This window comes from Dendrobates tinctorius, unplaced genomic scaffold, assembly GCF_039654945.1.
Source record: "Dendrobates tinctorius isolate UK_male_01 unplaced genomic scaffold, ASM3965494v1 ptg000020l, whole genome shotgun sequence".
In the NCBI taxonomy this organism is placed as follows: Eukaryota; Metazoa; Chordata; class Amphibia; order Anura; family Dendrobatidae; genus Dendrobates; species Dendrobates tinctorius.
In genome coordinates this window covers 2,035,258-2,058,480 of record NW_027361688.1, presented here as the reverse complement: position 1 = coordinate 2,058,480, position 23,223 = coordinate 2,035,258, and the positions used below count along the sequence as shown (strand labels likewise).

At 45.1% G+C, this 23,223-nt stretch overlaps 1 protein-coding gene across 2 annotated transcripts in view; it reads right to left on the bottom strand.

The window, feature by feature from the left end:
• Nucleotides 1-2,304: 2,304 nt before the first annotated feature.
• The window catches only part of ITPR2 (inositol 1,4,5-trisphosphate receptor type 2), a 285,461-nt gene continuing 264,542 nt past the window's right edge, over nt 2,305-23,223 (bottom strand). For both annotated transcript variants that reach the window (XM_073567437.1, XM_073567438.1), the window contains 5 exons: nt 22,100-22,230; nt 21,751-21,916; nt 19,651-19,811; nt 4,782-4,943; nt 2,305-3,176 (listed from right to left, as the gene is read on the bottom strand). In XM_073567437.1, coding sequence (XP_073423538.1) covers nt 3,090-3,176; nt 4,782-4,943; nt 19,651-19,811; nt 21,751-21,916; nt 22,100-22,230 — 707 coding nt within the window. In that variant the 3' untranslated portion in view covers nt 2,305-3,089. The remainder of the gene's footprint in view (nt 3,177-4,781; nt 4,944-19,650; nt 19,812-21,750; nt 21,917-22,099; nt 22,231-23,223) is intronic.

Sequence of the window (23,223 nt, the reverse complement as noted above, 5' to 3'; positions counted from 1 at the left end):
ACATCGCTGCTTTAATTTACTAACCATCGAATGAAAAATTAAAGCTGAAATCTGATTGGTGGAAGTGGAAGTGTTCCATGTGGCAACCAATCAGACTTCAGCTTTCATTTTCTGAATTTCACTGGGAAAATAAACATGGATTGGTTGCTATGGGCAACAATGGGGCCAATTTAACGCATGATCCCCAAAATGGAGGCCCCCATAACAACCAATCAGATTCCAGTTTTAGTTTTTGCAGTACAGATTTAAAAATGTGGTGCCACCGGGTTTTATGGACTGTAGCGTTCATTTATTTAGATTCCACAAATTGGGACATTTAGGCCCTAACAGGAGGTCCACAAAAATAGAGAATAAAGTGATGTCACATACTGGTAATTTGTAAATTCCGCCCCATTACACAAAGAAACGCCCCTTAAAGTTCAAATTGTGCTTAAGTCCCACCCATGCTTAACTCCGAACTGCCCTATAAACAGTCTATAAATATTTTTATGCAAATATACACAAGTCCCACCCCTGCGTAACTCAGAACAGAAAAAACCCGGCTTGTAAATATATATTTTCATGCAAATTGGCCTAAGTCCCACCCCTGATTAACTCAGAACCACCCTATAAACCGCTCGTAAATAGCTATTTTTATGCAAATTTACCTCCGTCCCACCCCTGCTTAACTCATAACCGTTCCTAAGAGCAGCTTATAAATATCTATTTTTATGCAAATTTACACAAGTCCCTCCCTTGCGATGGATTAAGTGAACAAACCCACGAAATAACTTACAATATCAGATAATCTGACATACTTCACGTCGTATTAATGTTGGATTAATATTGATATTATTAATACTACCACCATTTTTAGCATCAGACAATCTCGAGACAATAAAGAACAGATTTATCAGTAATTTGTTCCCAGGTCTCTTTTTTGGGATGTGCCACTATGTTGGTCAAGTAGGCGTGGCTACAGCCTCCTACTAATTTTCGAATTTCAGGGGGGGTGACGTGCTCCCTGTTGATGGATCTGGTGATCACCGCACTGGGAAGGAGATGCGCAAATTCCCAGAACGTTGCTAAAACCAGAATACCCCTTTAAGTGACGCAGAGAGTTAATCTACGCTATAGCATGGCACGGAGCCATTTTACACCCCCTCTCTCCAAGCGAACGCCCGCGTGTTTGTCAGCTCCGACAAAGCCTCTTTTATTAGAGGATGTCTAGACGGCCGCCGATCAATGTTTCTATAAGGTGGGAGCCGCTATGTCAAGGAATAAACACATTGTAGAACGCGGACCTCCGGATGATGAGTAACGGCGCGACCGCCGCACTTACTGGAAAGAAAAGGAGACGTGGATGGCGATTTCAGCACACGAGGGGTTAATCCTGCATTAAAGGGGAGATTATGTAGAAGGGTTATGGAAATTTTTCTGCCTAGCGAGGGGTCCGCTGGGACCACCGGAGGGTTATTTCTCCCATCAGTTATTAGATCCATAGCGCTCGGGTTACGTTTAGTAAACTCTCGCTTTTTTTTCAATGTGGCGGTCGAGTATACTCATGATCGACTAACCGCCAGGTAATAATACTGGTTCTACTTAGGGAGAGGCAACAGGTGCTGGGAAGCTTGGGAAACAAAATATGAAAATTAGCTCTCCTATGTGTACCAAAATCACGAAACAGTCACTGACCTCAGGGAGACCAGTCAAAGAAAACACTGCGGCAGCCGGCAAAGGCGCTCAATCAGTGAAATGGGGTTGTCAGGTCTTGAGGCTGTTAATGGAATGCTACAGTGCGTCGGTGGCACTAAATGTCACCTATCTATGAGAGGCGTTATACACACGTGACGGATATCACCCCCTTCTTTAATAATTATAAGCTACTGATGTTTGCATCACCGCCCCTTTAAGGAGTACCTCTCACTGAGTCAAAAGTGTCCAGTCCTTGCTCTTATTTTATTCCTCTGGATGTTACGTTTTTATTTCTTTTAAATCCGCCATACGGTTCAACAGATATTCTCATTTATGTTTAGTGCTAATTTCATGGTCTTTACTAAGGGGGCGTGGTTCCTGAGTTAATTATGCAGAGACACACCCCAGAGGAGCCTGTGAGCCACGCCCCCTAGCTGAAGGAAAAAAGGCGTGCTATATAAAAAGGCCCATATCTCACGAACTGTAAGGCGGATTTACAAAAAACAAGAACCGGAATACTCAGGAGAGAGGCGAGAATAAAATAAGAGTAAAAAAAAGGTCACTTTTGACCTTGTGACAGGTGCTCTTTAATTCATGTCACATTATACTTTATCATAATCACAGCGATCGTCTAATACATTCTTTTTTTATTGCACTGGTCTTTACAGTGGTCCCCGGTCTGATTCATGGAACATTCTATGTACAGAATTCTATAAAAAATCATAAAACATGGCATAAACCCAATTCCTATCCCCCAACCCCTGGCTGACGAGACGACTTTAGAGGGAGTCATCCTTCTTTATGCAAATTAAGCTTAACCCATTGTATACGGCATGTAAATTTCAGTACATTTAAGTCCCACCCCCAAATATTTTGAAATTGGGGTGTGGTTTTGCTTAGTCACACCCCTTTTACTACCCGAATTGACCCAGCACAATTCTGACTGTTGCATATGATCAATTCGGAACTGTATTATGCTTTATTCGTATGGAGTATCCCTTTAAGATAGCATTAAAAAAACTCTTAGCATTGTAATGAGATGATGAAACGTAGTTCATGATGAGCCGCTGGACGATCGCAGACGTTAGCGGAATTAAAAAAAAAAGAAAAAGCAAAAATGATGCAAATGTCCCCAAAACGTCTTTACGAGAAGATCCCTTGTTCATGTCTTAAAGGCACGGCGCGGGTTGTGCAGTCGTCGCTTATTAGATCCAGTCTTTGCGCTGCTGTCGGTATCACTCGCTGACGAGTGCGACAAGATCCCTTAAAGGGGACGCACACTTCATCCCTTTTACATCCGCAGCTGTGGTCCCTTTATCAGCCCCATGCGGCTTCGACCAGTCCACCTTCCTCGGTCACCCTAGGTAAAGCAATAACATAGGGATGGCGGAGATTTTTACGCTTCACCCGCAGAATCAGTGTGGAGAGAGATGATGGTTGACGTGAGACGAGTTCGAGCCTAGAAATCCCAGACGCTGCTTATTTTTCCTTTGTTCTGTCATCTGTAAAAAGAAAAAAAAAATCTGTGAAATTCCTGTAGTCTGGCATCTGATAATCCAGAACATTACATAATCAGTCACCTACCAGGGCGGAAATTAAGGAATTATAGTCCCAGGTTAGACAGGACAGGAGGTGACGTGTTGTGGCCCTATATAGCTATAGAGGGTCTGAGGGGCCCCATATATTATGAATTGCACCTAGTAGTTGGGGGCCATGTATTAGAACTTACAATGGGTTCAAGGCAGACCCCTTACTGGGTAAATTCCCCTGTGCACCACTTCTGATCGCCTGATCAAGGGTCCGATCCTCGGAGGTCACGTGATTGATAAGAGGACGTTTTGATTGGCTGATTGTTTAAGGTGGGTCAGACACACCTGGATAATAGAGAGTGGGTCCCGAGCAATAGACCCCACCCTTCTATGGTGTCGATATGCCCTAACGGTGTACATGGAAAGGGTCTGCCTTTATGAAACATTGGCTTCAACTGTCTCATCTGACGGCGACTGTGTAGATCTGATCAGCGGTAGAAGCAGTGATCGGGAAGGGGGGGAGTGTTTTAGGACCAATAGGACCCCGCACTTTGCACGACCCATGTACAACTAATTAGTTTCCTCAGTGGAGCCGAGCAAGAGCCACTTGATTATCAGTGTGGGCGCTGGAGCCAGAGCAGTAAGAGCATCATCTCCTGCCAAGGCCAGGAGCAGCTCCTGAGAGTCGTCTGACAGCAGCGGTCAGCTGGTTCAGGGGATGGCAAGGTGCAGTCACCAAGCTCCTTAACCCTCAACTATCCAGATTTCTTAAAGAACTTACTAATTATTTGCAATGAAGAACATGGCTTCTGGGACTACTGTCTCTCCTTCCGGAGATCCAGCTAGTGCAGGGATTCTTGGGAAAATAGTATGCAAATTAGCTCTCCTCAAGTGCGGCATAGGGAGGCAGTATACTCTACGGCAGAAGGAACTTTCTGTGTCTGTGTACCAAAAGAGTAGTCACTCCTAGAGCAAGGTGAATGGTCCCTAGGCACCTGTTTTTGAACTGGCTCTTTTCATAAGGTTCAGTTTTTGCCATAAAAAAATACTAGAACCTTGATGGTACCCGCCAACTTCAACGGGGTCTATTAAGATTTGTCTGAATCAGTTTGACACCCGTTACTTTATAAATGGAACCTAAAACTAATTTCATATGTTGGACTCCCTTAATCTAGAAAACCATTGCTCCTCCCCCTTCCATGTAATCTGACAACGATTCTGACAAATCAAAACCATGGTTATGACTTTTGCCACTGCAATCTCCTCCCATAGTCTCACATTTAAAGGCAATACCTCACTAAGACTTCCCCATTTCATATGCCTTATTAGGATATGTAGACATCAAAGAGGCGGTCCCTACACTCAGGACCCCTGTTATGAACCACCAAGAATCTGGTAGACAATCATTTTTTTTGTTGTCATCTGGATTCGTGAAGGCAAAACTGATACAAAACCTTGTTATGCTCAATAGAGGCTCCTCGGGGGCGGAGCATGACATAGGGATTCAAAGAGAGATCACCTGATTCTCCACCCCCTTATGGTTTTTCGTACATTCCCTCAGACTCCACATTTACTCGCCTGCTCTTTCAGTTCAGCAAGCTGTCCGGACAGCTGTTTCACCAGACTCATCGTAGATTCTAGCTTCTCCTGCAAATTCCTGATTTCGTTCTGCTCATTTTCGCCCTCACTGCTGACGAGGGACATGGCGCGCATCCGAGGAAACCAGTCCAAGTTTTTTTCCTGTAAAAAGAGCAAATAGAGAGATTTATCTCGCAGTAGATTCCACAACGAGAACATGTAGTCACAACATCCATCACCGGGGTGTCCAAAAAATCTCTGCTCCCTGGAAGGGGAAAAGGGTATATATGCCTTTAAAAAGATCCATGGGGGGGGGTCTCTCCACTCCCCCTCCAATGATTGCTAAGGGCTGCAGGGTCTGAAGAGCGATGAGCCCTATAGCTTCTGTCACCATCATTTGTTGCAAGTTTCTAGGTTGTCTGGACCTCCAGTGATTGACTGTAATCTGTGGATTTCCCTGCAGCACCACCGTAGGTCAGGAGAGGTATTACACAGCTCTCATTGAAATCACAAATTAGCTCAGTAATGCAAAGATGTGTCAGGTCCTCCAGGAGGAGAGACGCCCTTTGTAGCCTCTCACAGCTATGGTTCATAGATGAAAGTCTAGAACAGGGGTTCCTGTGTTTCGCCTGTCGAGTGGCGCTCGCGCAAGTGTATGTGGGGCTGATGGAGATGGGCATGATGCAAAAAAAAAAAAAAAAAAGTGATACTCGAGATCAGGGCCCTTATTGTGACCAGGGCCCTCCATTATTTAGGGATTGGAGGTTTATTTCAGATACAAGTATACGGTATTATGCGCTCGTCACCCTGCGCCGCGCCCTTTCCCCTGGAGTGATTTCCGTCACCTCGTGTCATCCAGGACAGTACAGAGATAATGAGGAGGTTTTGGTCTGTTAGAGCCTCGTTCCTCGTGTCGGGCCCCAGATAACAATGTGTACTAAGGTTTATCAGCCGCAGAGAACGACGATTCCAGGTTCAGCCGAGTTTAAGGGGCCATAAAAGAGTCTCGTGCATCAGCCGCGTGGCACGTGCGCCCATTATGGGCCCTGGGACTGTTTACCACCAATTATGCGGTGACCTCTGATCTGATGGATTTCCACAGGGCGTGTGAGACGCGTACAATACCGAACCGCCCGACACGTTCAGCTCCCCTCTGCTGTGTTCTGCGTCATCCATCAGAGAGACAGTGAAATATGACAGCGCTCCCGGCTCCGAGAGGTCGCGCTTCCATCTCCCGTCTGCGTACAATCACGTCTGCAGGGGGGATATACTATAGAAATTAGACAAAATGCTGAAACCCCGCATAGCCACAGTATGGCGCTATTTATAGAGCGTCTGTACTGGACCATTATTATGGCTACTATATGGTATTAACGATATGAGCACCATATGGCATTACTAATATAAGTACTATATGGCACTGTATAGCACTATTAATATAGGTACTGTACGGAAATACTGATAGGGGTATTGTATGGCACTACTGATACAGGGTACTGTACGGCACTACTGATACAGGGTACTGTACGGCACCACTGATACAGGGTACTGTACGGCACCACTGATACAGGGTACTGTACGGCACCACTGATACAGGTACTATAGGGCACCACTGATACAGGTACTGTACGGCACTACTGATACAGGGTACTGTACGGCACTACTGATACAGGGTACTGTACGGCACCACTGATACAGGTACTGTACGGCACTACTGATAGGGGTATTGTATGGCACTACTGATACAGGTACTGTACAGCACTACTGACAGGCACTGTACAGCACTACTGATACAGGGTACTGTAGGGCACTACTGATACAGGGTACTTTACGGCACCACTGATACAGAGTACTGTACGGCACTACTGATAGAGGGTACTGTACGGCACTACTGATAGAGGGTACTGTATGGCACTACTGATAGAGGGTACTGTACGGCACCACTGATACAGAGTACTGTACGGCACTACTGATAGAGGGTACTGTACGGCACTACTGATACAGGGTACTTTACGGCACCACTGATACAGAGTACTGTACGGCACTACTGATAGAGGGTACTGTACGGCACTACTGATAGAGGGTACTGTATGGCACTACTGATAGAGGGTACTGTACGGCACCACTGATACAGGGTACTGTACGGCACCACTGATACAGGGTACTGTACGGCACCACTGATACAGGGTACTGTACGGCACTACTGATACAGGGTACTGTACGGCACTACTGATACAGGGTACTGTACGGCACTACTGATACAGGGTACTGTACGGCACTACTGATACAGGGTACTGTACGGCACTACTGATACAGGGTACTGTACGGCACTACTGATACAGGGTGCTGTACGGCACCACTGATACAGGGTACTGTATGGCACTACTGATACAGGGTACTGTACGGCACTACTGATACAGGGTACTGTACGGCACCACTGATACAGGGTACTGTATGGCACTACTGATACAGGGTACTGTACGGCACTACTGATACAGGGTACTGTACGGCACTACTGATACAGGTACTATAGGGCACCACTGATACAGGTACTGTACGGCACTACTGATACAGGGTACTGTACGGCACCACTGATACAGGGTACTGTACGGCACCACTGATACAGGGTACTGTATGGCACTACTGATACAGGGTACTGTACGGCACTACTGATACAGGGTACTGTACGGCACCACTGATACAGGGTACTGTATGGCACTACTGATACAGGGTACTGTACGGCACTACTGATACAGGGTACTGTACGGCACTACTGATACAAGTACTGTACGGCACTACTGATAGGGGTATTGTATGGCACTACTGATACAGGTACTGTACGGCACTACTGATAGGGGTATTGTATGGCACTACTGATACAGGGTACTGTACGGCACTACTGATAGGGGTATTGTATGGCACTACTGATACAGGGTACTGTACGGCACTACTGACACAGGCACTGTACGGCACCACTGATACAGGGTACTGTAAGGCAATTGTATGGCACTACTGATACAGGGTACTGTACGGCACTACTGATAGGGGTATTGTATGGCACTACTGATACAGGGTACTGTACGGCACTACTGACACAGGCACTGTACGGCACTACTGATACAGGGTACTGTACGGCAATTGTATGGCACTACTGATACGGGTACTGTACGGCACTACTGAGGGGTATTGTATGGCACTACTGATACAGGGTACTGTACGGTACTACTGACACAGGCACTGTACGGCACCACTGATACAGGGTACTGTAGGGCACTACTGATACAGGGTACTGTACGGCACCACTGATAGAGGGTACTGTACGGCACCACTGATACAGGGTACTGTACGGCACTACTGATAGAGGGTACTGTACGGCACTACTGATAGGGGTACTGTAGGGCACTAATGATACAGGGTACTGTAGGGCACTACTGATACAGGGTACTGTAGGGCACTACTGATACAGGGTACTGTACGGCACCACTGATACAGGGTACTGTACGGCACGACTGATACAGGGTACTGTACGGCACTACTGATACAGGGTACTGTACGGCACTACTGATACAGGGTACTGTACGGCACTACTGATACAGGGTACTAAAGCAAAACACAAAACAAATATCCTGGAATAAAAAAGTAAAAAAAATATATTGCAAAAATTGCATGAAGGTAGTAATAATAGTAATAATAAGGGTATTTAGTTAACATAATTTTGATCAAAATAATGTAGAAGCCATCCCGCCACGTCACGGCAACCCTTGTGGGACAGTCCTAACTCTTGTATTTAAAACCTTTCCACTTGTCAAGTGACGTAAATGTGAACAAGGACAGAGGGACTGAACCACCAGTAATAGTATAGGCCAGACAGGATGGATTTTCCAACTCAGAAACAGGGCGGTCACACCCTTATATGCACAGAATGCACAATGAAACAAATGGGAAACTGGGTCTGAGCAGAAAAAGTAAATTAATGTTTCTGAGTTGGAAAATCCATCCTGTCTGGCCTATACTATTACTGGTGGTTCAGTCCCTCTGTCCTTGTTCACATTTACGTCACTTGACAAGTGGAAAGGTTTTAAATACAAGAGTTAGGACTGTCCCACAAGGGTTGCCGTGACGTGGCGGGATGGCTTCTACATTATTTTGATCAAAATTATGTTAACTAAATACCCTTATTATTACTATTATTACTACCTTCATGCAATTTTTGCAATATATTTTTTTACTTTTTTATTCCAGGATATTTGTTTTGTGTTTTGCTTTTGGTTTTCTCTGTGTAAAGGTCATGTGTTCATATGCAATTACGTTTGCATGCACATTAATTTACTTTTTCTGCTCAGACCCAGTTTCCCATTTGTTTCATTGTGCATTCTGTGCATATAAGGGTGTGACCGCCCTGTTTCTGAGTTGGAAAATCCATCCTGTCTGGCCTATACTATTACTGGTGGTTCAGTCCCTCTGTCCTTGTTCACATTTACGTCACTTGACAAGTGGAAAGGTTTTAAATACAAGAGTTAGGACTGTCCCACAAGGGTTGCCGTGACGTGGCGGGATGGCTTCTACATTATTTTGATCAAAATTATGTTAACTAAATACCCTTATTATTACTATTATTACTACCTTCATGCAATTTTTGCAATATATTTTTTTACTTTTTTATTCCAGGATATTTGTTTTGTGTTTTGCTTTTGGTTTTCTCTGTGTAAAGGTCATGTGTTCATATGCAATTACGTTTGCATGCACATTAATTTACTTTTTCTGCTCAGACCCAGTTTCCCATTTGTTTCATTGTGCATTCTGTGCATATAAGGGTGTGACCGCCCTGTTTCTGAGTTGGAAAATCCATCCTGTCTGGCCTATACTATTACTGGTGGTTCAGTCCCTCTGTCCTTGTTCACATTTACGTCACTTGACAAGTGGAAAGGTTTTAAATACAAGAGTTAGGACTGTCCCACAAGGGTTGCCGTGACGTGGCGGGATGGCTTCTACATTATTTTGAATGATACTGATACAGGGTACTGTACGGCACTACTGATACAGGGTACTGTACGGCACTACTGATACAGGGTACTGTACGGCACTACTGATACAGGGTACTGTACGGCACTACTGATAGAGGGTACTGTACGGCACTACTGATAGAGGGTACTGTATGGCACTACTGATACAGGGTACTGTACGGCACCACTGATACAGGGTACTGTACGGCACCACTGATACAGGGTACTGTACGGCACCACTGATACAGGGTACTGTACGGCACTACTGATACAGGGTACTGTACGGCACTACTGATACAGGGTACTGTACGGCACTACTGATACAGGGTACTGTACGGCACTACTGATACAGGGTAATGTACGGCACTACTGATACAGGTACTGTACGGCACTACTGATAGAGGGTACTGTACGGCACTACTGATAGAGGGTACTGTATGGCACTACTGATACAGGGTACTGTATGGCACTACTGATACAGGGTACTGTACGGCACCACTGATACAGGGTACTGTACGGCACCACTGATACAGGGTACTGTACGGCACCACTGATACAGGGTACTGTACGGCACTACTGATACAGGGTACTGTACGGCACTACTGATACAGGGTACTGTACGGCACTACTGATACAGGGTAATGTACGGCACTACTGATACAGGGTAATGTACGGCACTACTGATAGAGGGTACTGTACGGCACTACTGATAGAGGGTACTGTATGGCACTACTGATACAGGGTACTGTACGGCACTACTGATACAGGGTACTGTACGGCACTACTGATACAAGTACTGTACGGCACTACTGATAGGGGTATTGTATGGCACTACTGATACAGGGTACTGTACGGCACCACTGATACAGGGTACTGTACGGCACTACTGATACAGGGTACTGTACGGCACTACTGATACAGGGTACTGTACGGCACTACTGATAGGGGTATTGTATGGCACTACTGATACAGGTACTGTACGGCACTACTGATACAGGGTACTGTAGGGCACTACTGATACAGGGTACTGTAGGGCACTACTGATACAGGGTATTGTATGGCACCACTGATACAGAGTACTGTACGGCACTACTGATAGAGGGTACTGTACGGCACTACTGATACAGGTACTGTACGGCACCACTGATACAGAGTACTGTACGGCACTACTGATAGAGGGTACTGTACGGCACTACTGATAGGGGTATTGTATGGCACTACTGATACAGGTACTGTACGGCACTACTGATAGGGGTATTGTATGGCACCACTGATACAGGGTACTGTATGGCACTACTGATAGGGGTATTGTATGGCACCACTGATACAGGGTACTGTACGGCACTACTGATACAGGGTACTGTATGGCACTACTGATAGGGGTATTGTATGGCACTACTCATACAGGGTACTGTACGGCACCACTGATACAGGGTACTGTACGGCACTACTGATTATTATTATTATTTATTGTTATAGCGCCATTTATTCCATGGCGCTTTACATGTAAGGAGGGGTATACATAATAAAAACAAGTACAGTAATGTTAAACAATACAAGTCATAACTGGTATAGGAGGAGAGAAGACCCTGCCCGCGAAGGCTCACAATCTACAAGGGATGAGCGAGAACACAGTAGGCGAGGGCAGAGCTGGTCATGCATCGGTTTGGTCGATCGGTGGTTACTGCAAGTTATAGGCTTGTCGGAAGAGGTCGGTCTTCAGACTCTTTTTGAAGGTTTCGATGGTAGATGAGAGTCTGATATGTTGTGGTAGAGAGTTCCAGAGTAGGGGTGATGCGCGAGAGAAATCTTGTATGCGATTGTGGGAAGAGGAGATAAGAGGGGAGTAGAGAAGGAGATCTTGTGAGGATCGGAGGTTGCGTGCAGGAAAGTACCGGGAGACGAGGTCACAGATGTATGGAGGAGACAGGTTGTGGATGGCTTTGTATGTCATGGTTAGGGTTTTGTAATGGAGTCTCTGGGCAATGGGGAGCCAGTGAAGGGATTGACAGAGGGGAGAAACTGGGGAGAAGCTGGGGAATAGCGGGGGGACAGGTGGATTAGTCGGGCAGCAGAGTTTAGAATAGATTGGAGGGGTGCGAGAGTGTTAGAGGGGAGGCCACAGAGCAGGAGGTTGCAGTAGTCAAGGCGTGAGATAATGAGGGCATGGACTAGGGTTTTTGCAGATTTTTGGTTGAGGAATGAACGGATTCGTGAAATATTTTTGAGTTGAAGTCGGCAGGAAGTGGAAAGGGCTTGGATATGTGATTTGAAGGAGAGATCAGCGTCAAGGATTACCCCGAGTCAGCGAGCTTGTGGGACTGGGGAGAGTGGGCAGCCATTTACTGTAATGGATAGGTTTGTTGGGGGGGTCACGTGAGATGGGAGAAAGATGATGAATTCTGTTTTGTCCATGTTAAGTTTCAGAAATCTAGCGGAGAAGAAGGATGAAATAGTGGAAAGACATTGAGGGATTCTGGTTAGTAGGGAGGTGATATCTGGTCCAGAGATGTAGATCTGTGTGTCATCAGCATAAAGATGATACTGAAAGCCATGAGATTCTATGAGCTGTCCCAGGCCAAAGGTGTAAATGGAGAAGAGCAGGAGTCCTAGGACTGAACCTTGTGGGACTCCGACAGATAGGGGGCGAGGTGAGGAGGTGGTGTGTGAGTGGGAGACACTGAATGTCCAGTCTGTTAGGTATGAAGAGATCCAGGATAGGGCCAAGTCTGTGATGCCAAGGGATAAGAGGGTCTGTAATAATAGGGAATGGTCCACTGTGTCAAAGGCAGCCGAAAGGTCCAGGAGGAGGAGGACAGAGTAGTGTCGCTTGCTCTTGGCGGTTAAGAGGTCATTGGTGACCTTAGTAAGGGCAGTTCCAGTGGAGTGGTGTGACCGGAAGCCAGATTGTAAGCGGTCGAAGAGGGAGCAAGAAGAGAGATGGGAGGACAGTTCAAGGTAGACGTGTTGTTCCAGTAGCTTGGAGGCATAGGGGAGAAGTGATATAGGGCGATAGCTAGATGCAGAGGATGGGTCAAGAGAGGGCTTATTGAGGATAGGTGTGAAGGAGGCATGTTTAAAGCTTGAGGGGAAAACACCAGTTGTTAGTGATAGGTTGAAGAGATGGGTTAGGGTTGGGATGAAGACTGTGGTGAGGTTTGGGATGAAGTGGGAATGGATCGGGTCAAGTGCACATGTGGTGAGATGTGATCTTGAGAGTAGAGTGGAGAGTCGATCTTCTGTAATGGTGGAGAAGTTGGTTTTGGAGGTGGAGGGCTGGGAAGTCAGGAGGAAGGGCACTGGGGGTTGTTGACCAAAACTGTCTCTGATGTTATCAATCTTCTGCTTGAAAAATGAGGCAAAGTCTTCAGCTGAGATGAGTGGGGAGGGAGGAGGTGCTGGGGGACGGAGGAGAGAATTGAAGGTGTTGAATAACTGTTTAGGGTTGTGAGACAGGGAGGATATGAGAGATGAGAAGTAGGTTTGTTTAGCTGTGGCGAGTGTGCTCTTGAAAGTAGTGAGGGACTGTTTGAATGCGATGAAGTGCTCGTTGGAGTGGGATCTTTTCCATCTGCGCTCAGCAGCCCTGGAAGCTTGCCTCAGTTCTTTGGTCAGGCTGGTGTGCCAGGGCTGTCTGTTGATTTTGCGAGCTTTGGTATGTGTAAGTGTGGCAGCAGATTCCAAAGCTACAGCTATTGTGGTGTTATATAGAGCAGCAGCGTCATCCGCATTGTGTAAGGAACTTATATCTGTGAGAGGAAGGAGGGATTCAGAGAATGAGTGTAGGTCAAGGTGTTTAAGATTTCTGCGAGGGTGTGAAAGTTTGTGGGGTGGGGATTGTAGACATGGAGTGGAAAGGGAAGAGAGTGTGAGAAGGTTGTGGTCAGAGAGAGGAAGAGGTGAGTTAGAGAGGTTAGATAGGGAGCAGAGGCGGGTGAAGATGAGGTCCAGTGTGTGGCCATCTTTGTGGGTGGCTGTAGAAGACCATTGAGTGAGGCCGAAGGAGGAAGTGAGAGATAGAAGTTTAGTGGAAGCTGAGAGGGAAGTGTCAATGGGGATGTTGAAGTCGCCCATGATGATAGTAGGGATGTCCGCGGAAAGGAAATGAAGTAGCCAGGTGGTGAAGTGGTCAAAGCAGGTGGTGGCTGGCCCTGGGGGGCGGGGGATGACAGCCAGTTGGAGGTTGGAGGGGGAGTAGATGCGCACAGAGTGCACCTCAAAGGAAGGGAGGGTAACAGAGGGTGGCAGTGGGATTTGGGTGAAGGAGCAGGTATCTGACAGGAGAAAACCAACTCCTCCGCCATGTTTGCTGCTGGGGCGGGGTGTGTGAGAAAGGTGGAAGCCACCATATGAAAGTGCAGCAGGAGAGGCTGTGTCAGAAGGGGTGAGCCAGGTTTCGGTGATGGCGAGGAAGGAAAGTTTGGTAGTAACAAAAAGATCATGGATGTAGGAAATCTTGTTGCAGACAGAGCGAGCGTTCCACAGAGCTCCTGTTAGTGGGACTGGGGAAGCGGGGGCTGGGGGGAATGGGTATAAGGTTGGAGTGGTTACGGAAGGTTGTGATAGAGCGTGGATGGGAGGTAGAAATGACTGTGGGAATGTGGTGAGGAGGACCAGGATTTGGAGAGATATCGCCAGCCGTGAGAAGGAGCAGAGAAAGTGTTAGCAGGTGGGAGCAGGAGAGGGCATGAGGGGGCTGTCTGTGTTTGGAGACAGAGGATTGTATGTTAAGGAACAGTTTTGAGGAGGAGGTGAGGTGGATGGGGAGGATTGAAGAAGAGATGAACAGTTCCTTACTAGGAGTAGGGATTAGGGGAATTAGCAGAAAGTGAAGAATTATTGGGGTGAAAGTGAAAACAAATAGAAACATTGTTTACAGTGACTGTGTACAGTTACCTTCAGTTCCCTTCTGGTTCAATTCTGGCTTTAATTCTAAAATTTTTCTTCACACTTCTAGAACACACTTATAGGAATCACACTGCAGACTTGAGCTATGCAATATATGTACAACTAAGTGCAGTCAGGTGTGAAGCAGAGAGGAGTGGACTCTGCTCATCTTGGTCACACAATTAAGAGTGGACCAGATGCATATGATCAAGCCAGAGTAAACAAGGTCATAAATAACGCTGGGGTTAGCTGAAAGGCATACCATGTAAATGCTAGGTGCAGAGGCAAGTCTATGTGCAAAGCTGGGTGATGGACTATGTGCACTTCATAGACAGAGAGCAGGAGAGCTGGGTGGATGAACATACCTGTCGGAAGAATAGAGATGCTTGATACTACTGATGCAGGGTACTGTACGGCACTACTGATACAGGTACTGTACGGCACTACTGATAGGGGTATTGTATGGCACTACTGATACAGGGTACTGTACGGCACTACTGATACAGGTACTGTACGGCACTACTGATCGGGGTATTGTATGGCACTACTGATATAGGGTTCTGTACGGCACCACTGATATGGGTACTGTACGGCACTACTGATACAGGCACTGTATGGCACTACTGAAACGGGTACTGTACGGCACTACTGATACAGGCACTGTATGGCACTACTGATAGGGGTATTGTATGGCACTACTGATATAGGTACTGTACGGTACTAGTGATAAGACACTATATAGCACTACTGACATTGGCACTGTATGACATGAGTACTATGGATACTGAACGGCACAACTGAAATGGACATTATATGATATTATTGCTATAGAAACTGCATGGAATTACTACCATAATGAGTAATGACTGGCTCTATCGATATGGGCACTAACTGTATAAAACTACTAATATGTGCCATGTATGTCGCTACAGATATGGCACTGTATGATTTTATTATATATGAACTTGGTATTAACGTGGGCACTATATGAAATATTAAAGCCCCCCATAAATCGCCCCTCCAACTACCTGAGCACCAATCAGCTCTCCTCTCCTGGGAACGGCTTGGGGGTCTGTGGTCTTCGATTATAACACGTCAGCCGCCGCCATATTAGTGATCACAAAGCTTTACAACAGAAGTCGAGCAGTTATTGGACAGCAAAGGTCACATGATCAACAAGAGCTCTGTAGTAAAGGGGCGGAGCTGTGACAAGCTAAACAACGGCAACTTCCATTTTTTTCCCCCCACCAAAACTCTTGCGTTGGATCTCAATGGCAACTATCAGGAGCGATTCTCGTAATAACATTATATTAAGGAATTGTTACTTAAGCAACACCCAAATAGTTTCTGCAAAAAAACAAAACAAAGTGGAATCACCCTTTAATGGATTTTTTTTTTTTTTACATAGAGGGGCTGTGTCACCTGCGGTTTATGTCCTTGGATGAGCTCCAAAATAAAGTTACATCCAACCCAAACAAGCAATTACGTTATAAATGAGCCGCGCATCCGTAATAAATAAATTCATTTAAGTTATTAAAACAAAATTTACTAATTTCAGACGGAGGAAAATTACCGGCTGCAAAATCAACAATTTCTTTTTAATTTCTGGGAAATTGGCTCCGTCGGTGACACCGTGTGATTATTTGGATCAGGGTGTAAAGTGCGGCAGAAGACGAGGAGGGCTCGTACGAGGCGCAGGATGTAATCGGCTGAGCAGATCTGGCTCCTCGTATGTCTCCCTCCTACATGCGGCAATTATAGAATCTGTAAGCAAAATACATTATCGCCTTACAAAATGCTCAATCTGGGGCTGCATTCTCCCAAATTGGGTCAATACGATCGCTAAAAATAAATCCCCGCGTGTAATTGCGCCGCGCCGAGCTTTGTCAGAACTTTATAATTGGGAATTTGTGTTTCGTTGTTTGGACATTTTGCTCAGAAACAAGTCTCAAAAGTTTCAAGCTTCTTGCTCTTCTAGGTGCCGACTTTCTGCTGGGCTCGTGCTTATATACAGCAGGTAATCAGAGCAGGTCGAGCAGCAGTGTAAAGTAATGCGGAAGGACAGAGGGAGAAATCACAGGACAAGTGTATAAATAATAGCATTAGAAAAGAAAAGGAAGGTAAGAGAGGCGATATAGGAAAAAGAGAGGTGATCTAGGAAAAAGAGGCGATCTAGGAAAAGGGGAGGAGATCTAGGAAAAGGGGAGGAGATCTAGGAAAAGGCGAGGAAATAAGCAGAAAGGGGGAAGGGACAGAGAAAGGAGAGGAGATAGAAAAAAGTAAGAAAAGGAGAGGGGATATAGGAAAAGGAGAGGCAATATAGGAAAAGGGGAGGAGATATAGGAAAAAGGTAAGAAAAGGGGAGGAGACAAAGGAAAAGGGGAGGATATCTAGGAAAAGGCGAGGAAACAGGAAAAGAGGAGGAGATAAGCAGAAAGGGGGAGGGGACATAGAGAAAGGAGAGGGGATAGAAAAAAAGGTAAGAAAAGAGGAGGAGATATAGGAAAAGGGGACGAGATAGAAAAAACAGGTAAGAAAATGGGAGGAGATATAAGAAAGTGGGAGGATAGGAAAAAGATAAGAAAAGTGGAGGAGATATAGGAAAAGGGGAGGAGATATAGGAAAAGGGGAGGAGACAGAAAAAACAGGTAAGAAAAGGGGAGGAAATAGGAAAACAATAAGAAAAGGGGAGGAGATAGGAAAACAGATAAGAAAAGGGCAGGCGATATAGGAAAAGGGGAGGAGATAGAAAAAACAGGTAAGAAAAGGGGAGGAAATAGGAGACTGGGAGAAGATAGGAAAACATAAGGAAATGGGAGGATATATAGGAAAAGGGGGGTTTGAAAAAAGGTAAGAAAAGGGGAGGAGAATTAGGAAAAGGGGATGAGATAAACAGAGAAGGGAGAGGTAGAAAGAGAAAAGCTGAGATAGAAGAGGTAATAGAAAGAAAGGGGATTAAATAAAGGGTCAGGGATAGACAGAAAAGGGGAGGAGACAACAAATGGGGAAGAGACAGAGATAAAGGGATAGAGAGCAAGGGAGAGGGAATTAGAGAAAGGATGAGCTAGAAGATTCAATGGAAAGAAAAAAGGGGCAGGGATGCATATAAAGAGGAGGAAAAGAGGGAAAGGGAAGGAGACAAAGAAAAAGGGATGAAAGAAAGGGAGGAAAATATTGGGATAAAAGGCAATAGAAAAAAAAAGGAAAATACAGATGGGCAGGGATATATAGAAATGGGGAGGAAATAGAGGAAAGGAGACGTGAAAGAGAGCATAGGAGGGGAAATAAGAAGAAGGGGTGAGTTAGAAAAGGCAAGAGAAGGAAAACGGGAGGGGACAAAGGGACAGGGATAAACAAAAAGGGGAAGAGAGAAAGGGAGGATACAGGTAGTAAAAGAGGAGGAGAGAGAGAAGATTTGATAGAAGAGGCAAGAGAAAAAAAGGGGAAGGGATAAAGAGGCAAGGATAGATAAAAATGGAGGGGATAAAAGGGCAAGGATAGATCTTCAAAGGAGGCGATAGAAGGGGAGGAGACAGAGAAAAAGGTGTGGCAAAAAGAAAGGGAGAGGTAGAAAGAGAAGGGTTGAGATAGGAGAGGCAATAGAAAGAAAAACAAAAGATATAGTAGCATGGATAGATTGATAGTGAAGGAGATAGCAGAAAAGGGAAGGAGACATCGATAAAGGAAAGATGATAGAAAGGGAAAGGTACCGAGAGAACTGAGATACAACAGACAATAAAAAAAGGACAGGGGATTAAGGGGGAGGAATAGATGTAAAAGTGAGACTATAGAAAGAACAGGAAGGGAAAGAAAAAGAAAGGTTAAGATAGAAGAGGCAAAAGAAAGACAATGGGAGGAAGAAATAGGGAAGGAGATAGAGGAAAATGGGGGGCAGATAGTGAGCATGAGAAAGAAGGGTGATAGAAGAGGTAATAGAAAAAAGGGTAGGGGATAAAGGTCCATTGATTGCCTAAAAAAGGAGGAGATGAAGAGAAAAGGGAGGTGATAGTGAAAAGAGAGAGTAGGGATAAGGTAGAAAAGACAATAACAAACGAAAGATAAAGGGGCAGGGACACAGAGAAAGGGAGGTGATAAATAAGGGAGGAGATACAAAAAAAAAAAATAGGCAAAGCTGAAAAGACAAGAGAAAGGGGAGACGATAGAAAGGGAGGGAAAACAAAGAGAAAAGGAGGGGAAAAGAAGAAAGAAAGAGAAAGGGAGGGGAAAGGAAGAGAAAGGGAGGGGAAAAGAATGTGAAAAAGAGAAAGGGAGGGGAAAGGAAGGGGAAAAGAATGGGTAAGAAGAGAAAGGAAGGGGAAAGGAAAAGTAAGAGGAAGGGAAGAAAAAGGGAGGGGAAAGGAAAAGAAAGGGAGGGGAAAGGAAGAGAAAAAAAGAGAATAGGAAGAGAAAGGGAAGGGAAAGTAAGAGAAAGGAAAAGAAAGGGAGGGGAAAGGAAGAAAAAAAAAAGAGAATAGGAAGAGAAAGGGAAGGGAAAGTAAGAGAAAGGAAAAGAAACGGAGGGGAAAGGAAGAAAAAGTGCTGAAGTAGGATATAAAGGGGGAGGACTACACAAAAATAGTTCAGGATAGAGACAGGGGATGTGAATAAAGGGGTAAGAGAAAAAGAGGAGGAGATAGGAAGAAAACAGGGGAGAGAAAGTTAGAAAGAAAGGACTCTCTATCCTTGGCCCTAATTAGGTCACTACACTCACTGAAAATAACTGTACTTGGAGTTATGTAACATGGAGCTTTGTCGGATTTTGTGGTTACAGAATTAGAAATTTATTTTAGTTGGTCAGAATGAAGGCTCAATATAAAGCGATTCATGTCAAGGAAATCCGCCTTCAATGCGTCAACGTCCTGCTGCACTTGTGCTTATACATCACAGTTAATCAGAGCAAGCAGAACTGCAGTGTAAAGTATGGGTGGAGGGAGATTTCAGGCTACAATCACAAAACATTAGGCTTGTAGATGACTTACTGCAATCATTTTTGCCACAAAGCTCTCCGGGCCAGTATATTCCGTGGGGTCCTTCACTTTGACCAGAACAATGAAGTACAAATAATGCCACATGCAGTGTTCTGACATGATGTGCTCCTCGAAGGACACCGTCTTATTATCAAACTTGTCTCTTTCCAGACCTGCAAGAGAAACAAAATAAGAGGAGGAGGAAGAGGAGAGTGAGGTAGAAAGGACGAGAAAGAGAGAGGGGCACGAAAAGTGGTGGAGGGAAAGAAAGAAAAAGGGAGAGGAAGACAATGGAGAGCATTGACAGGAATAAAAGAGGTAAGAAGAGGGAGTAAAGAAGGAAAGTGCTAGGGGAAAGACAAGGATAAAAGGTGGGGAAAAATATAAGAGGACAAGGACAAAGACAGAAATAGGAGGAAACAGAAAGAGAATGGGGACAGAAGATTAGGGGAGGGTAAAAGAAGGAATGTGGAAGAGGGGTAAAGAAAGATAAAGGGAGGGAGATAAAAAATAGGATGGAAGAGAGTTGTGAGGTAGGAGGAGGTAGAGAAAAAAGAGACAAGAAGGATCAGGTCACAAAGAGTAGGGGATAAAGAGAAAAAAGAAGAGGCGCTAGAGAAACAAGGAGAAGAAAGTGAGAAAGGGATAAAAGGTATAGGGTCGTGAGAATAAAAAATAAAGAGGAGTTGGTGATAGGAAGGAGGAAGGTATAGAAAGAGGTAGAATGACAAAAAAATGGGGAGAAAAGAAATGAAGAGCGTAAATAAAAGAGAAAAAGAAAAAAGAAAGAAAAAGAAAGAAAAAAGGAGATAGGAAGGGAGAGAAAAAAAAGACAAAAAATTATAGATACAAAAAGAGGTCATCAGATAAAGGAGGAGGAGGAGGTGACTAAAAAGAAAAGAGGAGGATGCTGTAAAAAAGAAGTTACAGAAAAAGATAAGGAAAAGAGAAAAGATGAAAATCAAAAGGAGCAGCATGAAGAAAGGGTGAGAGATTGTGAGACAAAGGTTGATGAGACAGCGAGATATAGGGGAGGAGATAGCGAGATATAGGGGAGCAGACAGTGAGAGAAAGGGGAGGAGAGAGTGAGATATAGGGGAGGAGAGAGTGAGATATAGGGGAGGAGACAGCAAGATATAGGGGAGCAGACAGTGAGAGAAAGGGGAGGAGAGAGTGCGATAAAGGGGAGAGTGAGAAAGAGGAGGAGAGAGTCAGAGAAGGGGAGGAGAGAGTCAGAGAAGGGGAGGAGAGAGTCAGAGAAAGGGAGGAGAGAGTCAGAGAAGGGGAGGAGAGAGTCAGAGAAGGGGAGGAGAGCATGAGAGAAAGGGGAGGAGAGCATGAGAGAAAGAGGAGGAGATAGTGGGAGAATAACACGATAGCAAGAGAAAAGGGAGGCTATCGTGAGGTAAAGGGGAGGAAAAAGAAAGCTGTGAGGCTTAAAAATGCTAGGAGATAAAAAAAAAAAAAAAAAGGAGAGTGGCGGAGATAACAGAAAAAATGTACATAGAGGGGAAGAGAGAAGATGAACAGAGAATGTGGAAGAAATAAGAGTAAGGGGAGGACATAATGGGAAAGGTGGAGAGAAGGAGAAAAGACAGAAACTGAGAAATGTGCAAGAGATGGTGGAAGAGAAAGAAAGAAAAGATGAAAAAAAGTGAGAAGATAAAGAAGGACCGATAGTAAAAAAAAAAAAAAAAAAAAAAAAGGAAAAGAAAGGAGGATTGCCAAACAAAAAGGAAAGTCAAAGAGAGAAGAGGGGAAAAAAATATTGGGGGAGAGAGAAAGGAGGTCAGAAGAGGGATTGAGCCATGGAGAAGCATGAGGACACATCACCCGCTGATGTAATGAAGCGACCTGAGATCATTCAAGGATGTGATTTATATTTTCTCTATTTGGGGCTTAATATATTTATATGGAAATCTAATCAGATAATTGGAGATAGTGATTCATTGCGGATAATAACTCTGCCGTACACGACGATGGCGGGGAAAGGAGCACAAGGTCTCAGCTTCACCTTCACACATAATGAGCAGAGGACAGCACACAAGGGGCATGTGGCACCAGTGTCGTCCCTATACAGAGGTGACGCTGCCAGGTAACCTCTCTACTTACCACAAACGAAGCATGTGGTCTTCAGGATCTCCTCTTTCTTCTGCTTCTCGCTCCTCAGATCGGCAAATGTATCGATGATGACACCAAAGATAAGATTGAGGACGATAATGATAACGATGAAGTAGAAGAGAAGATCATACACGACCCTGGCAGCAAAGAGGGGTTCCTGGAAGAAAGGGGTGAAGGAGGCAGATGGTTATGGGATAAGAGACATGAACCATGGTGGGGCACCACAACAGTACCTGTAGATATTTCCCATTAATGTTATGGATAAAGTGGCACCTTCAAGGACAAAACATTGGACAATATTGAACAGTAACTGGAATACAACCAAGAAATATAGACTTACATCCTTAGAAGGCTTCCGGAGAACATCTCCTACTCCTCCCCCATTCCTCAGACCTTGGTTCAGGACGGTCACGATACACATGAGCAGCGTGTCACAGGCCCGTTCATTCTCTTCTTCTCCTGTGTCTCCATCTGTAAAGAACACAAAATAGCAAGTGTCTTACTGTGAAACCAAGAATACAGGCATTCCAACAGTGATGGACAAGAAAAAGCTGCTCGGAAGCACATGGTTAATCGATTCTGCAGTTACCACTAGAGTGAGTTTAACTCATAAGAAACAAAGTATGGGGGAAGCTCCCCCTAATGGTGGCTGCAGACAGGATCTTATCACGTATCTCTGTATACAGGGAGCTCCCCCTAGTGGTGACTGCAGACAGGATCATATCATGTATCTCTGTATAAAGGGAGCTCCCCCTAGTGGTGTCTGCAAACAGGATCTTATCATTTATCTCTGTATACAGGGAGCTCCCCCTAGTGGTGGCTGCAGATAAGATCTTATCAAGTATCACTGTATACAGGGACCTCCCCCTAGTTGTGACTGCAGACTGGGTCTTATCATGTATCTCTGTATACAGGGGGCTCCCCCTAGTGGTGACTGCAGACAGAATCTTGACATGTATCTCTGTATACAGCGAGCTCCCCCTAGTGGTGGCTGCAGACAGGATCTTATCATGTATCTTTGTATACAGGGAGCTCCCCCTAGTGGTGGCTGCAGACAGAATCTTATCATGTATCTCTGTATACAGGGAGCACCACTTAGTGGAGTCTACAGACAGGATCTTATCATGTGTCTCTGTATACAGCGAGCTCCCCCTAGTGGTGGCTGCAGACAGGATCTTATCATGTATCTTTGTATACAGGGAGCTCCCCCTAGTGGTGGCTGCAGACAGAATCTTATCATGTATCTCTGTATACAGGGAGCACCCCCTAGTGGTGGCTGCAGACAGAATCTTATCATGTATCTCTGTATACAGGGAGCACCACTTAGTGGAGTCTACAGAAAGGATCTTATCATGTGTCTCTGTATGCAGGCTACAAGAGTCTATATATAACCATATTTTAGGAGCCTTAGGATGTTGAGCCTAAAACAACATGGGGGTTATCAGAGGGGCAGATGTTAGATTG